The following is a 12,921-nucleotide window of genomic DNA, read 5'->3' as shown; positions in this document are numbered from 1 at the left end:
AGCCTGTCTATGACATCTTGCCTTGTGTAGTATTGAGTCAGACGCAGCATAGGCGTTATTTGTAGAGTCTGAATAGGATGATATACTTATTAACTATTTGTATGCTTACAATGCTGGTCAGTTCTACTGAGCTAGCTACATGTTTGGGATTGTAGTGGTGTATTTCCATATTAAAATAATTCACATACTTCCACAATTACATTGTGGTTTTCAGCACAACTTAATATTTGCCCACATTTACTACATATGTTTGGGACAATTCTGTCTGTGCCACAATTCTGCAGCATGAACAAAGTGCACCAAATAATGGTGCCCACTTCCAGAGCAGTGCAGGGGGCATAAGATTAAAGAAGAGCTTGCGCCAGTTCTGATGCACAGACTGTGCCCCTGCACACTCTACTGGCAAACTGCACATAGTGCAGACTGCACTAATTTTGATAAATATGGGCCATTGTCAAATCTATCGCCTGGTGCTCAACAGACCCCAATGACTTACAGAATGATGAATTAGATTCCATCTAGTTGCCTATTACTTTCACAGACAAAGTAGTGCTACACAAATCGTTATTTCTTATCATTTCTCATCATTTCAGATTCTGTTGTTTACATTGCAAAGGAGTTGTAAAGAGAAGTTCTAAACTTCCAAAAATTAAACAAAACATAATATAAAAAAAACAAACTTTAATAATAATATAATTTCTATAAAAAGCTTAAAGGGCTTATCCTTGGTTTTCGAAAACCTGATGCCCCCCTTCTGTAGCATTGCCCCCTTTCTGTAGAATATCTGCTTAGCCTGGAGACACACAGGTGAACATTGGGTTGGCCATTGGGAGTCCCTAATGACAATTATTGTTGATAGGGATTGAATTTCAACCAAAATTAGAATACGTATTTATATACTTTAAAAATCTTTATTTTCTTTGATATCGGAGTCTTGTTAAAGGATATTTTAAAAGGAGAACCTGTAACCTCTCTTGTTATGTGTGCTTTAATAAATTGGGATTCTCCACAACATCCTATAACAGTTCTATGTTGTCTTCTCTCTTATCTGTACATTGCATAGTCATTGCTGTAATTCCTTATGTATGGCCGAATTTACACCAGTTTGATGGTTTCTTCTTATACACCCTGACATTGTCCAGTTAGTGCTACCTGGATCAGACTTTGACAAATGGAATAATATCGCCTGCTTCTCAATTGAAAATGTAACCAAACTTGTAACAAATTGTATAACTCAGTAGTGCAAAATGTAAGAGTTAAAACAGAATTAGAAAGATTTAGGAGCAAGGCTGGGGAGGGCTTTTTAAAAAAATAAACCTCCTTTGTTGCTCCCAGCATCTTGCACCATGGTCTGTCGGAGCTCAGCTCCAACAACTTTGGGCGGCCTGGCACCCGTCTTCTGTCCCAGCACCCAATACAGCATTCATACAGTAGGCAGGTGGGTGTGACAGGCACCTAGAAGTTGTAAAGGAAGTAATAAATGTTCTTATGCTGTACTGGGATTTTGGTTTTTAAAAAGTCAAATTCATAAGAATTCCCAGCACATTGGAGAGACTATGCAACTTTTTATGCAACTTCCAAGTCATGAATCTGGCTTTGAAGGGTTTAACATTAGCTGTAGTTCTATATTTAGAATAGTAAAGTGGCGGAAATTGGGCGATCTTTTTCTTAGCAGTGAAAAGTCATTTAAAAACCCCAATGCAATGTTTTTCAGCCTTTTTTACGAAAAACAAGCCCAGCAAAACAAATAATAAATAAATACCAAAATGTGTAATGACCTAGTTACAGACAATCTCCTTGGAGAGCTGAATCAAGGGAAATATTCTGTAGGTATGAAAGGAGTTATTCACTGCTCACTTCAGGAGAAAGAAGGAGTAAAAAAAATGCGCAGGGAAGCTGCTTTACTAAAATATATTACACAGTTTACTATTATTACTAGCTATACAAAAGTTAGCAGCGGTATTTTTGAAAAGGTGTGTCAAGCGGTGTTGCTTTCTCCCCATATCAGATTCACCTTTAGGGTTATGCCTTATTAAAGCTTTGTGCACACAGTGTTCAAAGTGAGAGTCTAACTCTATCTAAGTCTCCACCCTGGTGTTTATTTAGTACATTGTATACAAAAATGTGTTGATTATGTTGAATATGCTTAAACATGTATTTGAACATGGATACACAGATACCATGAATGCATTAGTTTTAGTACTTTATAAACTAAGCAACTTATTTGGCTACTGAATTACATCTTATCTATGACAGGTACACATTTACTTGTGGTGGAAACCTAACCGGAGAAACAGGAGTACTGGGAAGTGAAGGGTTTCCAGGAGTCTATCCACCCAACAGCAAATGTACATGGAAAATTACAGTAGGTTAATGTTTTTTTTTACATTGGCATACCTGTTTAAGAAATTCTGAGTTTGAGAAAAATGTTGTGTGGATACTGAACTTATAATAACTCTGTCCCTTTTCCTGAAATTTACATTTTCAATAAAATTATTTCAATATAATTTGATGTGTATAACAAGATAATGAAGATATCACAAAGGAATGCAGTTATACATTTTATGACTATAGAACCAATAGAGATTCTCTTGCTCTCACAGTCATTGCAGAATTTAGTAGCAAAACATTTTTTTGGAAAACTGTTAGTCACAGAAGGTTACTAAGATACTGATGACTCAAATGCTGTAGGACCTGACAATGTAATGACTATAGATCTCATAGAATACAAAATGTCTGTTTTTACAATCCTGAACCAGTTGCTAGCGTGAACCCCATGAGTCATATCAGTAGCAGACAGCAGTGTATGTCTCCCTCTGTCTTACCATCTGGCTGCATTGTGAAAGTTAATGACTTTGTTATATACTATAATAAGCAATAGAACTCCAACATACTGGAATGAAAGTTTTGAGAATTTTATAAAAAACTGATTACTAAATATATTATAGTTTTCAAACGCTTCCAGGGATTTTTATTCTTTTATTAGAATTTTACTATTCTCCCCGTTGTGGCATAACACAGATAAGTGGGAAGTGTATCAGCCGGAGGGCTCTTTGAGCAGTGGGAACAGAAAGGGGTAACCCATATTTCTCAGATGTACCATAATGGCACTATAAAGTCGTTCCAGCAGTTGCAAGACAAATTTGCTCTCCCACAAACACAATTCTTTAAGTATCTCTAACTATGACATGCTTTAGAAGCTCAGAGCTGCAAGGGCTTTCTGGAGATTCAAACTTCTGTCTTTGTTAACTTGCTGAAATACGAAGGCTCAACTAGTGGTCTAACCTCAATATTATACAGCCATATTCTAGACTTCTTCAATTCAAGTTCTCTGGATAGACTACGTGATAAAAGGGCAGCTGAAATAAACGGTGTCACAGAGGAAGCATGGAAGGAAATCCTCTCTATGGTGCCCATTGTGTCCCTAAATATTGGCCATAGGGATCCCAGTTGTTCCTGTTTCACAGAGTTTACCATACACCGGCCATGTTGCAGAAAAGGGGGTATCGTTCAGATGCAAAATGTACACGGTGTCCGCAAGACCCGGTAGAACTTTTGCGTATGTTCTGGGGATTCCAGTTGCTTCAACGCTTCTAGAGCAAAATATTTGGCCTACTAGAGAAAATTTTCAAAATTAACATTCCAAAGTCACCACTGGTTGGGGTATGTCTCGGAGCTCCCTATAACATTGGCTCAAAAGTTAACTACTACTAAGATACTATATCAGACAAGGAAACGTGGGGCCTCTCATTGGTTAGATGCATCACCTCCTAAATTCAAGAAATTAGTTACACCAATTAATCACGTAATTAGAATGGAAAAGTACATCTATTTGAAACTAGATAATATGAAGAAGTTCGAAAAACAGTGGCGGAAATGGATCCTTACGCCCAGGTTGCCATCTTCAGAGGTTCTAAGTGACATGGCACTGGTTAGGCCTGCAAATTGCAATTAAGCTCCGTCTTTCTCTTGGTGTGTCTGGTGGAGCACACTGTGTGCACGTATGAGGTGATCTAAAGCTTGGTCGGATATTGAGACACCCTTCTCCGGGGAGGGGGGGGGGTGTTACGTATGTATGTATGTTTGTATGTATTTTCTTTCTTGTGCTGTTACAAAAAAAGTTTGAAAAAAGAATTTTACTATTCTAGTTATCAGTCTATTCTTATCTAATTATATTCCCTATTACAGTAGAAAAAGCAATGAATTGTCTGAGGGTAAAGGATGTCATAGGAACATGATTAGATTGTGAGCCCCATGGGATTTATACAGTGCACACAGATTAAATGATTTTCGGACCTATGTTTTATTCACTTAAAGTTTGACTATTTGAAGTTTGAACACAGAAAACATTTGGTGTACTTTCTCTTACAAAAGGGGGTAGGGGCCCTATCAGGCTGAAAGGGCCACTCTGGCAAAGGCCCCCCCCTGGGGATTTCACCTGTTTCACCATTTTGAGACAGAAACAAGTGTCTATTTTAAAGTCTTAACATGATTACTCTCATTTATAAAGGGAATTTCTTGATTACTGTAACTACAACTACTCCTGCTACTAATAATAATAATTACGTGAAATATACCATTAAATGTGAGGTAATATAGGGGGGATTCAGGCAGTTAAGCTAAGTAATGGTTAAAAACTGGTTAAAAACTGATCTCTGTGCCTCCTGGATGCTGCCCCATAGAAACCTATGGCACTACACTGTGACCCAGATGGGAAGCTCCTGATTATGACCTGGACATGAAGCCTATTCCGACAGGTAAATTCAAGTTAAGAACAAGCCTACAGAATCTTGTATTTAACCCGGGGACTGTCTGTATTATTCATTGTTTTTGGACTCTTGTTTCGAAGATCCAAATGAGTGACGCCAACTAGAATGTGACAGGAAATTTTCCAATCCACAAGCTTCATGGATCCCCTTCCCTCTGCACCTCACCCTGTTCACTCTCTTCCTTTGAGCTAGTCACTGAGGAAGAATTGTCCAGGCTCCTTTCCTCTGCTAGCCCCATCACCTGCATCAGTGACCCCATCCCCTCACATCTCATACAGTCTCTCTCCCCAGCAGTCACTTCTCACCTCACTAAGCATTTTATTCTCTCTTCTGGTGTCTTTCTCTTCTCCTTCAAATATGCTGTTCTATCCCCATTGCTAAAAAAAACTTCTCCCTGGGCCAATACAGTGCTGTTAACTACCAACCAATCTTTGATCTCTGCTTTATCTCATACCTACTGGAATGCCTAGTCTATTCTTGACCAACTCGTTATCTCTCTGCTAACTCCATCCTTGACCCCCTAGAATTTGGTTTCTATCGAAACTGCTCTTTCTAAAGTCTACAAAAATCTCTTGCTGCAAAATCCAAAGGTGACTATTCTCTCCTCGTTATTCTGGATCTCTCTGCAGTGTTTGATACTGTGGACCACCGGCTCCTCCTCAGGATGCTTCACTCCATTGGCATGAATACCATTGTGCTCTCTTAGTTCTCTTCCTATCTCTCTACCAGCACCTTTAGTGTTTCCTTCTATGGATCTTTCATCGATTCTTTCTCTTACTGTTGGGGTTCCTCAGGGCTCAGACCTAGGTCCTCTTCTATTTTCCCTCTCTACTGCCCTTATTGGACAAACCATTAGCAGGTTTGGTTTTTAGTACCAACTTTACGCTGATGATATCCATACTTCACCCCTGCCTTACTGCAAAACACCAGAGATATTTTTTCTGATGTTTCTAACTTAGACTGAGCTTCTGGTCTTTAGACTGAGCTTCTGGTTCAACCCAACCGTGACATTTCCATTTCAGGCCCGCTGTCTTGGGGTTATGCTCAACTCCGATCTCTCATTTGTACATACAATCACTTGTATACTCATGCCGCTTGAACCTCAAAAACATTTCTAGAATCCATCCTTTCTTAACCAAGGAAACCTCTAATCCCTAACTATTGCAATGATTTACTCTTATCTCGACTATTGTAACTCCCTGCTCTTCTCTATAGTTAATGCAGCAGCCAGAATGGTCTATTAATCGGACGTTACATGGATGCCACTGGCTACCCATCACCTTTCGTATTTAAGTCAAATGAATCACCCTCAACCACAAAGCTCTGCGTAGTGCTGCGCCCCCCCTACTTCTCCGTCCTCATCTCCGTCTATCACCCATTCCATGTGATCTGAGATTACTTTTCCTTAATTCAAACCTCCCACTTCTGTCAGCTTCTCCCAAGCTGCACCTATTCTCTGAAATGCATTACCTCAAACTATCAGGCTAATACTTAACTACTGAACATTCAAACATGCCCTAAAAACCCATCTTTTCAGGGAGGCCTATGACATTCCCTAACTGCAAGTAACTTTTTTTACTCTCTTTTCTCTAAACCTCCACTGATTCCTCCTTTCTATTTAATCCCTTATGGCTTGATGACTGGTTCATTCAACATTATTTATTTATCTATTTATTTATTTGATTATTTATTTTAACCCTTAAATAATGGCTGGACTATTGTACAAGTCACCTTCTGTGTCACCCCTTCATCATTATAGACTCCTCCTTGCACTTATTGTTTCATCTGATTATGTTAGGTGTGTGAAACATTTTGCTTCTTCCTTTTTGTTGCATAATATAAAGTATTTGATAGCATAATTTTTATACCTAAAATCCCAAAGCTACGTAGAAGAAAATTCTAGAAGATTTCCTTCCACAGACTGCATGGTGCCACAAAATAGAAAGATCCAGGTGTTCCCATTTGCCCTAAGGGTACTTGTTGTTTGGCTGCACAGCTGGTATACTTGCCCGATTCCCGTATCTTACATTTAGAAGTTTTCAGACCTTGAAGGTGCAAACCCATGCGGATGTGATGGAAATGAACTATGCAAATGCCTTCTGTTTAAAGGAGTCCTAATCGTTGTAGAATAAATTCTAAATGATTATGATTAGAGATGAGCGAGCACTAAAATGCTCGAGTGCTCGTTATTCGAGACGAACTTTTCCTGATGCTCGAGTGCTCGTCTCGAATAACGAGCCCCATTGAAGTCAATGGGAGACTCGAGCATTTTTCAAAGGGACCATGGTTCGGGAATAAAATGTGTTAATTAATTGAAAAAGAACGTCTTCTGATAAGTTAGCAGATGTATGCAAACATCTGCAATCTATTCTTCACTGTTCCGCGCGTATATTATCTCCCGACAAGTTAGCAGATGTGAAGAACAGTGAAGAATAGAATAAAAACAGTGAACACAGTGAACACAGGATCATTTAAGTGAAAAACACAGTGAAGAATAGATTGCAGATGTTCGGCACATCTGCTTACTTGTCGGGAGATACGCTGTCCCGGGATCCGCTGCTCTTCTTCCACTGAAGTCTCCCCGATGTCTCCGTGCCCCGATGTCTCCGTGCCCCTATGTCTCCGTGCCCCTATGTCTCCGTGCCCCTATGTCTCCGTGCCCCTATGTCTCCGTGCTGCTCCGTGCCGCTGCCCGATGTCTCCGTGCCCCAATGTCTCCGTGCCCCTATGTCTCCGTGCCCCTATGCCTCCGTGCCCCTATGTCTCCGTGCCCCTATGTCTCCGTGCCCCTATGTCTCCGTGCCCCAATGCCTCCGTGCCCCGATGTCTCCGTGCCCCTATGCCTCCATGCCCCGATGTCTCCGTGCCCCTATGTCTCCGTGCCCCCATGTCTCCGTGCCCCTATGTCTCCGTGCCCCTATGTCTCCGTGCCCCTATGTCTCCGTGCCGCTCCGTGCCGCTGCCCGATGTCTCCGTGCCCCGATGCCTCCGTGCCCCGATGTCTCCGTGCCCCTATGTCTCCGTGCCCCTATGTCTCCGTGCCCCGATGTCTCCGTGCCCCTATGTCTCCGTGCCCCTATGTCTCCTTGCCCCGATGTCTCCGTGCCCCTATGTCTCCGTGCCCCTATGTCTCCGTGCCGCTCCGTGCCGCTGCCCGATGTCTCCGTGCCCCGATGTCTCCGTGCCCCGATGTCTCCGTGCCCCTATGTCTCCGTGCCCCTATGTCTCCGTGCCCCTATGTCTCCGTGCCCCGATGTCACCGTGCCCCGATGTCTCCGTGCCCCGATGTCTCCGTGCCCCGATGTCTCCGTGCCCCTATGTCTCCGTGCCCCTATGTCTCCGTGCCCCTATGTCTCCGTGCCCCTATGTCTCCGTGCCGCTCCGTGCCGCTGCCCGATGTCTCCGTGCCCCAATGTCTCCGTGCCCCGATGTCTCCGTGCCCCTATGTCTCCGTGCCCCTATGTCTCCGTGCCCCTATGTCTCCGTGCCCCTATGTCTCCGTGCCGCTCCGTGCCGCTGCCCGATGTCTCCGTGCCACTGCCCGATGTCTCCGTGCCGCTCCCCGGTGTCTCTGTGCTGCTCCCCGGTGTCTCTGTGCTGCTCCCCGGTGTCTCTGTCCTGCTCACCGTGTTCTTCAATGTGTTCTTCACACATATATATTGTTCTTCACATACTATTTTGTTCGCACCGTTCCGCGCGTATCTTCCGACAAGTTAGCAGATGTGCCGAACAGTGAAGAATAGAATAAAAACAGTGAACACAGTGAACACAGTGAACACAGGATCATTTAAGTGAAAAACACAGTGCAGAACACAGTGCAGAATAGATTACAGATGTTCGGCACATCTGCTTACTTGTCGGGAGATACGCGCGGAACGGTGCGTACAAAATAGCATGTGAAGAACAATATATATGTGTGAAGAAGACATTGCAGATGTATGTAAACATCTGCAATGTGTTCTTTACACACATATATATTGTTCTTCACATACTATTTTGTACGCACCGTTCCGCGCGTATCTCCCGACAAGTAAGCAGATGTGCCGAACATCTGTAATCTATTCTTCACTGTGTTCTGCACTGTGTTTTTCACTTAAATGATCCTGTGTTCACTGTTTTTATTCTATTCTTCATTGTTCTTCACGGTGTTTTTTTAATTAAATGCTCGATCTCGAGCAGGGGAAATACTCGTCCGAGCAACGAGCCGTTTCGAGTACCTTAATACTCGAACGAGCATCAAGCTCGGACGAGTATACTCGCTCATCTCTAATTATGATATAAATTCATGAGTATAAGAAAAACTAATTCTAAACATTGTCCATATTTGGAATTTTCCATTTAAGTTTTTGAGTCAAGGATACAGACATTAGTCGGTTCATTCTTCTTCCCCTCTCTGTGATGAGAGAAGGTGCTCAACCATACAAATCAGCCCCATGTACCTACGATCTCTGCTTTATGTTTCTCTGAGCATCTGATCCTGATCTGGAATCAATCACATCCTGTGTACATATCCATCAGTGAAGCACCATGTTGAGGGACCTGAAGAAGGGGATCGCAGGGTCTCATAACTCCATTTACAGTAAAATGCTTTGACTCTGTATATTTAAGTTTTCAAAGCTCCATTTATAATAAGAAATTTCAAGACAGAGAACTTAGGACTTTCTAGGGTTTCCGAGTATTGTTTCATGTTACGTCCTGACAGGGTCAGAAGTACATTCAACTGCAAATAAATGTGTTTCTTTTATCTTCACTTCCTTCTTATTGGTATGTTGGAGAAACACGTAGCAGATGGTACACATGACATGAATGTTCTCAATATGCTTTATTCAACAGAAATTACCTCCCAGTATTACTGTATATATCCACATATAAAACTCTAGCAAAAAAGCAGTATATATTGTTTCAGTACTTTTAAAGGGATCGTGTAGTGCTAGGATTACAAATCACAGTTTAATTGGGTGATTTGGGACCCCCACCAATCTTGAGAATAAGGAGCTACAGCACTAATAGCATTGCAACCTCTCATTGTTTTTCCCTTCATAGAACTACTCCAGCCACCAGCTGCTTATAAAAATAAGTACAACCACTCTAGTAATGTAGTTATGTTCATAGACATTAACTTGCTGTACCTGGAAAGTGGAGAAGGAGATGCAATGCTAAAACAGTGCAACTGCCTCCTACATGTCAGACCCCTGCATGTCATATTGTCAGGCACCAGGGGTAGTGGCACGAGCGGAGACTAAGTGGTACCCGGACCAGAGCCTGCCGCAAAGCAGGTTGGACTTGGTACCACCAGGTTGCTCCACAGGCCCGACTTTGTCTGTGATGGCAGCCAAGGCGTAGTACAAAGTTGTAAGACAAAAGCATGGTCAGGGACAGGCAGGAGGTCAGCACAGGATCAGAGTCGGGAACGTAGCGATAGGTCAGGACAGGCAGCACAGGAGCGAAGTCAGGAATGAAATCGAGGTCACAACTGGAAATCAGTATAACCGCAAAGGGCATAGAACACAGCTTTCTCTTGTGGAGGCGGGGCCGTGCGGCAGGGCCGTGCGGCGGGCCGCCGGAGCCTGCGCTGGCACGCAGCAAGGTAAGAAAGACAACGGGGGTCCCGGGGAGCGGAGAGGGGCACAGGTGCGCTTGGGTCGCAGGAGCACCCGTGACACATATGGCAGTGCCGGCATATCTTACAGATGGGTAAAAACATTTTAAAGTATTGCTTTGGAAAGAAGGATTCCCAATACGAAGCAAGTTTTAATTCCCCTGCGTTGCCACTTCAGGTATATAAAGCATTACAGGGTACTTATTACCTATTGGGTCAATCTCACAATTCTAATTATAAAACAGTTCAATGTTTTTTTATGTCTTACAGGTACCTGAGGGTAAAGTTGTAGTTCTTTCTTTCCGATTTATTGATTTGGAGAACGATAATCTATGTCGATACGACTTTGTAGACGTTTACAATGGACACGCTAATGGGCAACGCATCGGAAGATTCTGTGGCACTTTTAGACCAGGTGCTCTTGTATCAAACAGCAATAAAATGTTGGTCCAGATGGTATCAGATGCCAATACAGCAGGGAACGGCTTCATTGCAATGTTTTCTGCGGCTGAACCCAATGAAAGAGGTAATGTATTTTGCAGTTCTAGAAGTGCCTCAATAGTCTCCATTAGGATTAAGGACGATTGTGTTTTTCAAATAAAATCCCCTCTGCAACGCGTCACCTCCAGGACATTTAGGCTATTTAGGTTTTATTCTATTATATTCTATTGTATTCAAACTGATGCCAAAAGCATTCCTCGGTGGTTGGGGTGAACACTTGTAGCCTTTAGGACTCATATAACAAGTACAGAATGTAGTTGGACAGTTCTATTTGTGTAATAGGTGTTAGAAAAGGAAATAGTTGGACACAAGGTCAGACAAGATGATAAATGTGGTGAATATCAAGTCTGGTGCTTGACAACAAAGCAGCAGGCAGAAGAGTCAATGAGCTTGGTGAGGATGAAGTTACATGGGTCAGAGGCCGCCAACTAAAGACAGGAAGTGAGTTTTAACAGATTAACACTTGTTTGCCAAAAGCAAGAAGAAATATTGTTTACTAATCTTTGATTGTGTATGAAGCACATCAAGTCCAATTGTGTAGATGACAGCCAGGTGATTTTATATATTATATGTCCTATAATTGCAGGCGATCAATACTGTGGAGGTCGGTTAGACAAACCTTCTGGAACCTTTAAAACACCAAACTGGCCAGACCGGGACTATCCTGCTGGAGTTACATGTTCATGGCATATTGTGGCTCCAAAACATCAGGTAAAACCAAAAAGAAAGGATTTGTTCCAAACATTAACCAACTATATATTCTCCATGCAACCCCTTGCCTCCTCGTCATTGATTGGCAGGCTGGGTGAATACGATGTGTATACATGTAGCCTGTCAATCACTGGCGAGGGGGTAGGGAGAAGCAGGAAGAGGACTTCCCTCATGAATACTCTACTCCAAAAGGCACAATATGTTTTGCATTGCTCGAGCCATCAGCCATGCTGACCTGTTCCTATACTATACTGATATATTTGTTTAAAGGGGATAAAAGAGATTTTCATTAATTCAGATTATTTGTTATATGACTTGTATACTTATAGTTGTGGTGTCATATCTAAGGGTTTGTTAACATGTGGGGTTTCTCCAGACATTTGTTGTTTCACATACACAAGCCTGTGGAACAACTGCAAACGTTGCAAGGAAATTGCAATATCCTCCACTACATGTGAGTCGTTTATAAAGAATATGGGTCAGACAAAAAAAATACTAAAAGAACTTGCACAACATCCAAGTGCAGGCAGTTTTTACTGATTGACTCTTATAGAAAACAAAGACCACATGCATCAGTTTTTCTTTATGTGTGAATAAAGGTGAAAATCTGAATCAAAAATTGCATAAAAACTTAAATGAAGAACAAAATCTGAGAAAAATAAAACTTATGGAAAATTGTTGGTCTTTTACAGAAGAAATTAGGACAATTTACACTACATTTTCGTTTGAAAAGCCTAAAGGCCTTTGCACACATTGGACAGCGCTCTGCACTGACACATTAAAGGGGTTGTCCAGGATCAATACTTTGCTATTTACTATTAGCTTCACGTGGTGTAAAAATAATCAATCACTTATACCTTCTTGGTTCTTGTCTCCAGTCCTGCGGGCCACCCCCGTCACCCAACATTACATTAAAAAAATCTTCTAGAGAAATCTTTCATTTTCTAGATATGAAGATGCCCAGTATGAATAATACTGCATTGCCTTACATGCATCTCATGCTATTGCTGATTGAAACACACATAGAAGAAGCTCCATGAATTTTTTTTTTGTTTTAGGTAATTGAAGTTAAATTTGAGAAATTTGACGTGGAGAGAGACAATTACTGCAGATATGATTATGTTTCAGTGTTTAATGGAGGAGAGATGAATGACGCTAAGAGGATTGGGAAGTTTTGTGGGGACAGTCCACCGGCGTAAGTAAACCTAACTCATGTTATGCTTGTATCAAATTAGCAGTTGTTGCATAGGGTAACATGATAACAGATCTGGATTGGTGTAAATAAATTACTAAGGATTGGAATAGCGTGGTTTAGTGCAGTTTTTGGCCCTGTTGTGCTAA

At 41.8% G+C, this 12,921-nt stretch overlaps 1 protein-coding gene across 1 annotated transcript in view; it reads left to right on the top strand.

The window, feature by feature from the left end:
- The window catches only part of PCOLCE2 (procollagen C-endopeptidase enhancer 2), a 45,204-nt gene that overhangs the window by 15,100 nt on the left and 17,183 nt on the right, over positions 1-12,921 (top strand). Inside the window, exons 2-5 of the mRNA XM_072143072.1 lie at positions 2,257-2,365; positions 10,639-10,894; positions 11,456-11,580; positions 12,639-12,775. Of these exons, the coding sequence (XP_071999173.1) occupies positions 2,257-2,365; positions 10,639-10,894; positions 11,456-11,580; positions 12,639-12,775 (627 nt within the window). The remainder of the gene's footprint in view (positions 1-2,256; positions 2,366-10,638; positions 10,895-11,455; positions 11,581-12,638; positions 12,776-12,921) is intronic.

This window comes from Engystomops pustulosus, chromosome 3 (genome assembly GCF_040894005.1).
Source record: "Engystomops pustulosus chromosome 3, aEngPut4.maternal, whole genome shotgun sequence".
Taxonomy (NCBI): domain Eukaryota; kingdom Metazoa; phylum Chordata; class Amphibia; order Anura; family Leptodactylidae; genus Engystomops; species Engystomops pustulosus.
The sequence above is the reverse complement of the archived record's forward strand: the minus strand, read 5'-3'. Positions and strand labels throughout refer to the sequence as shown.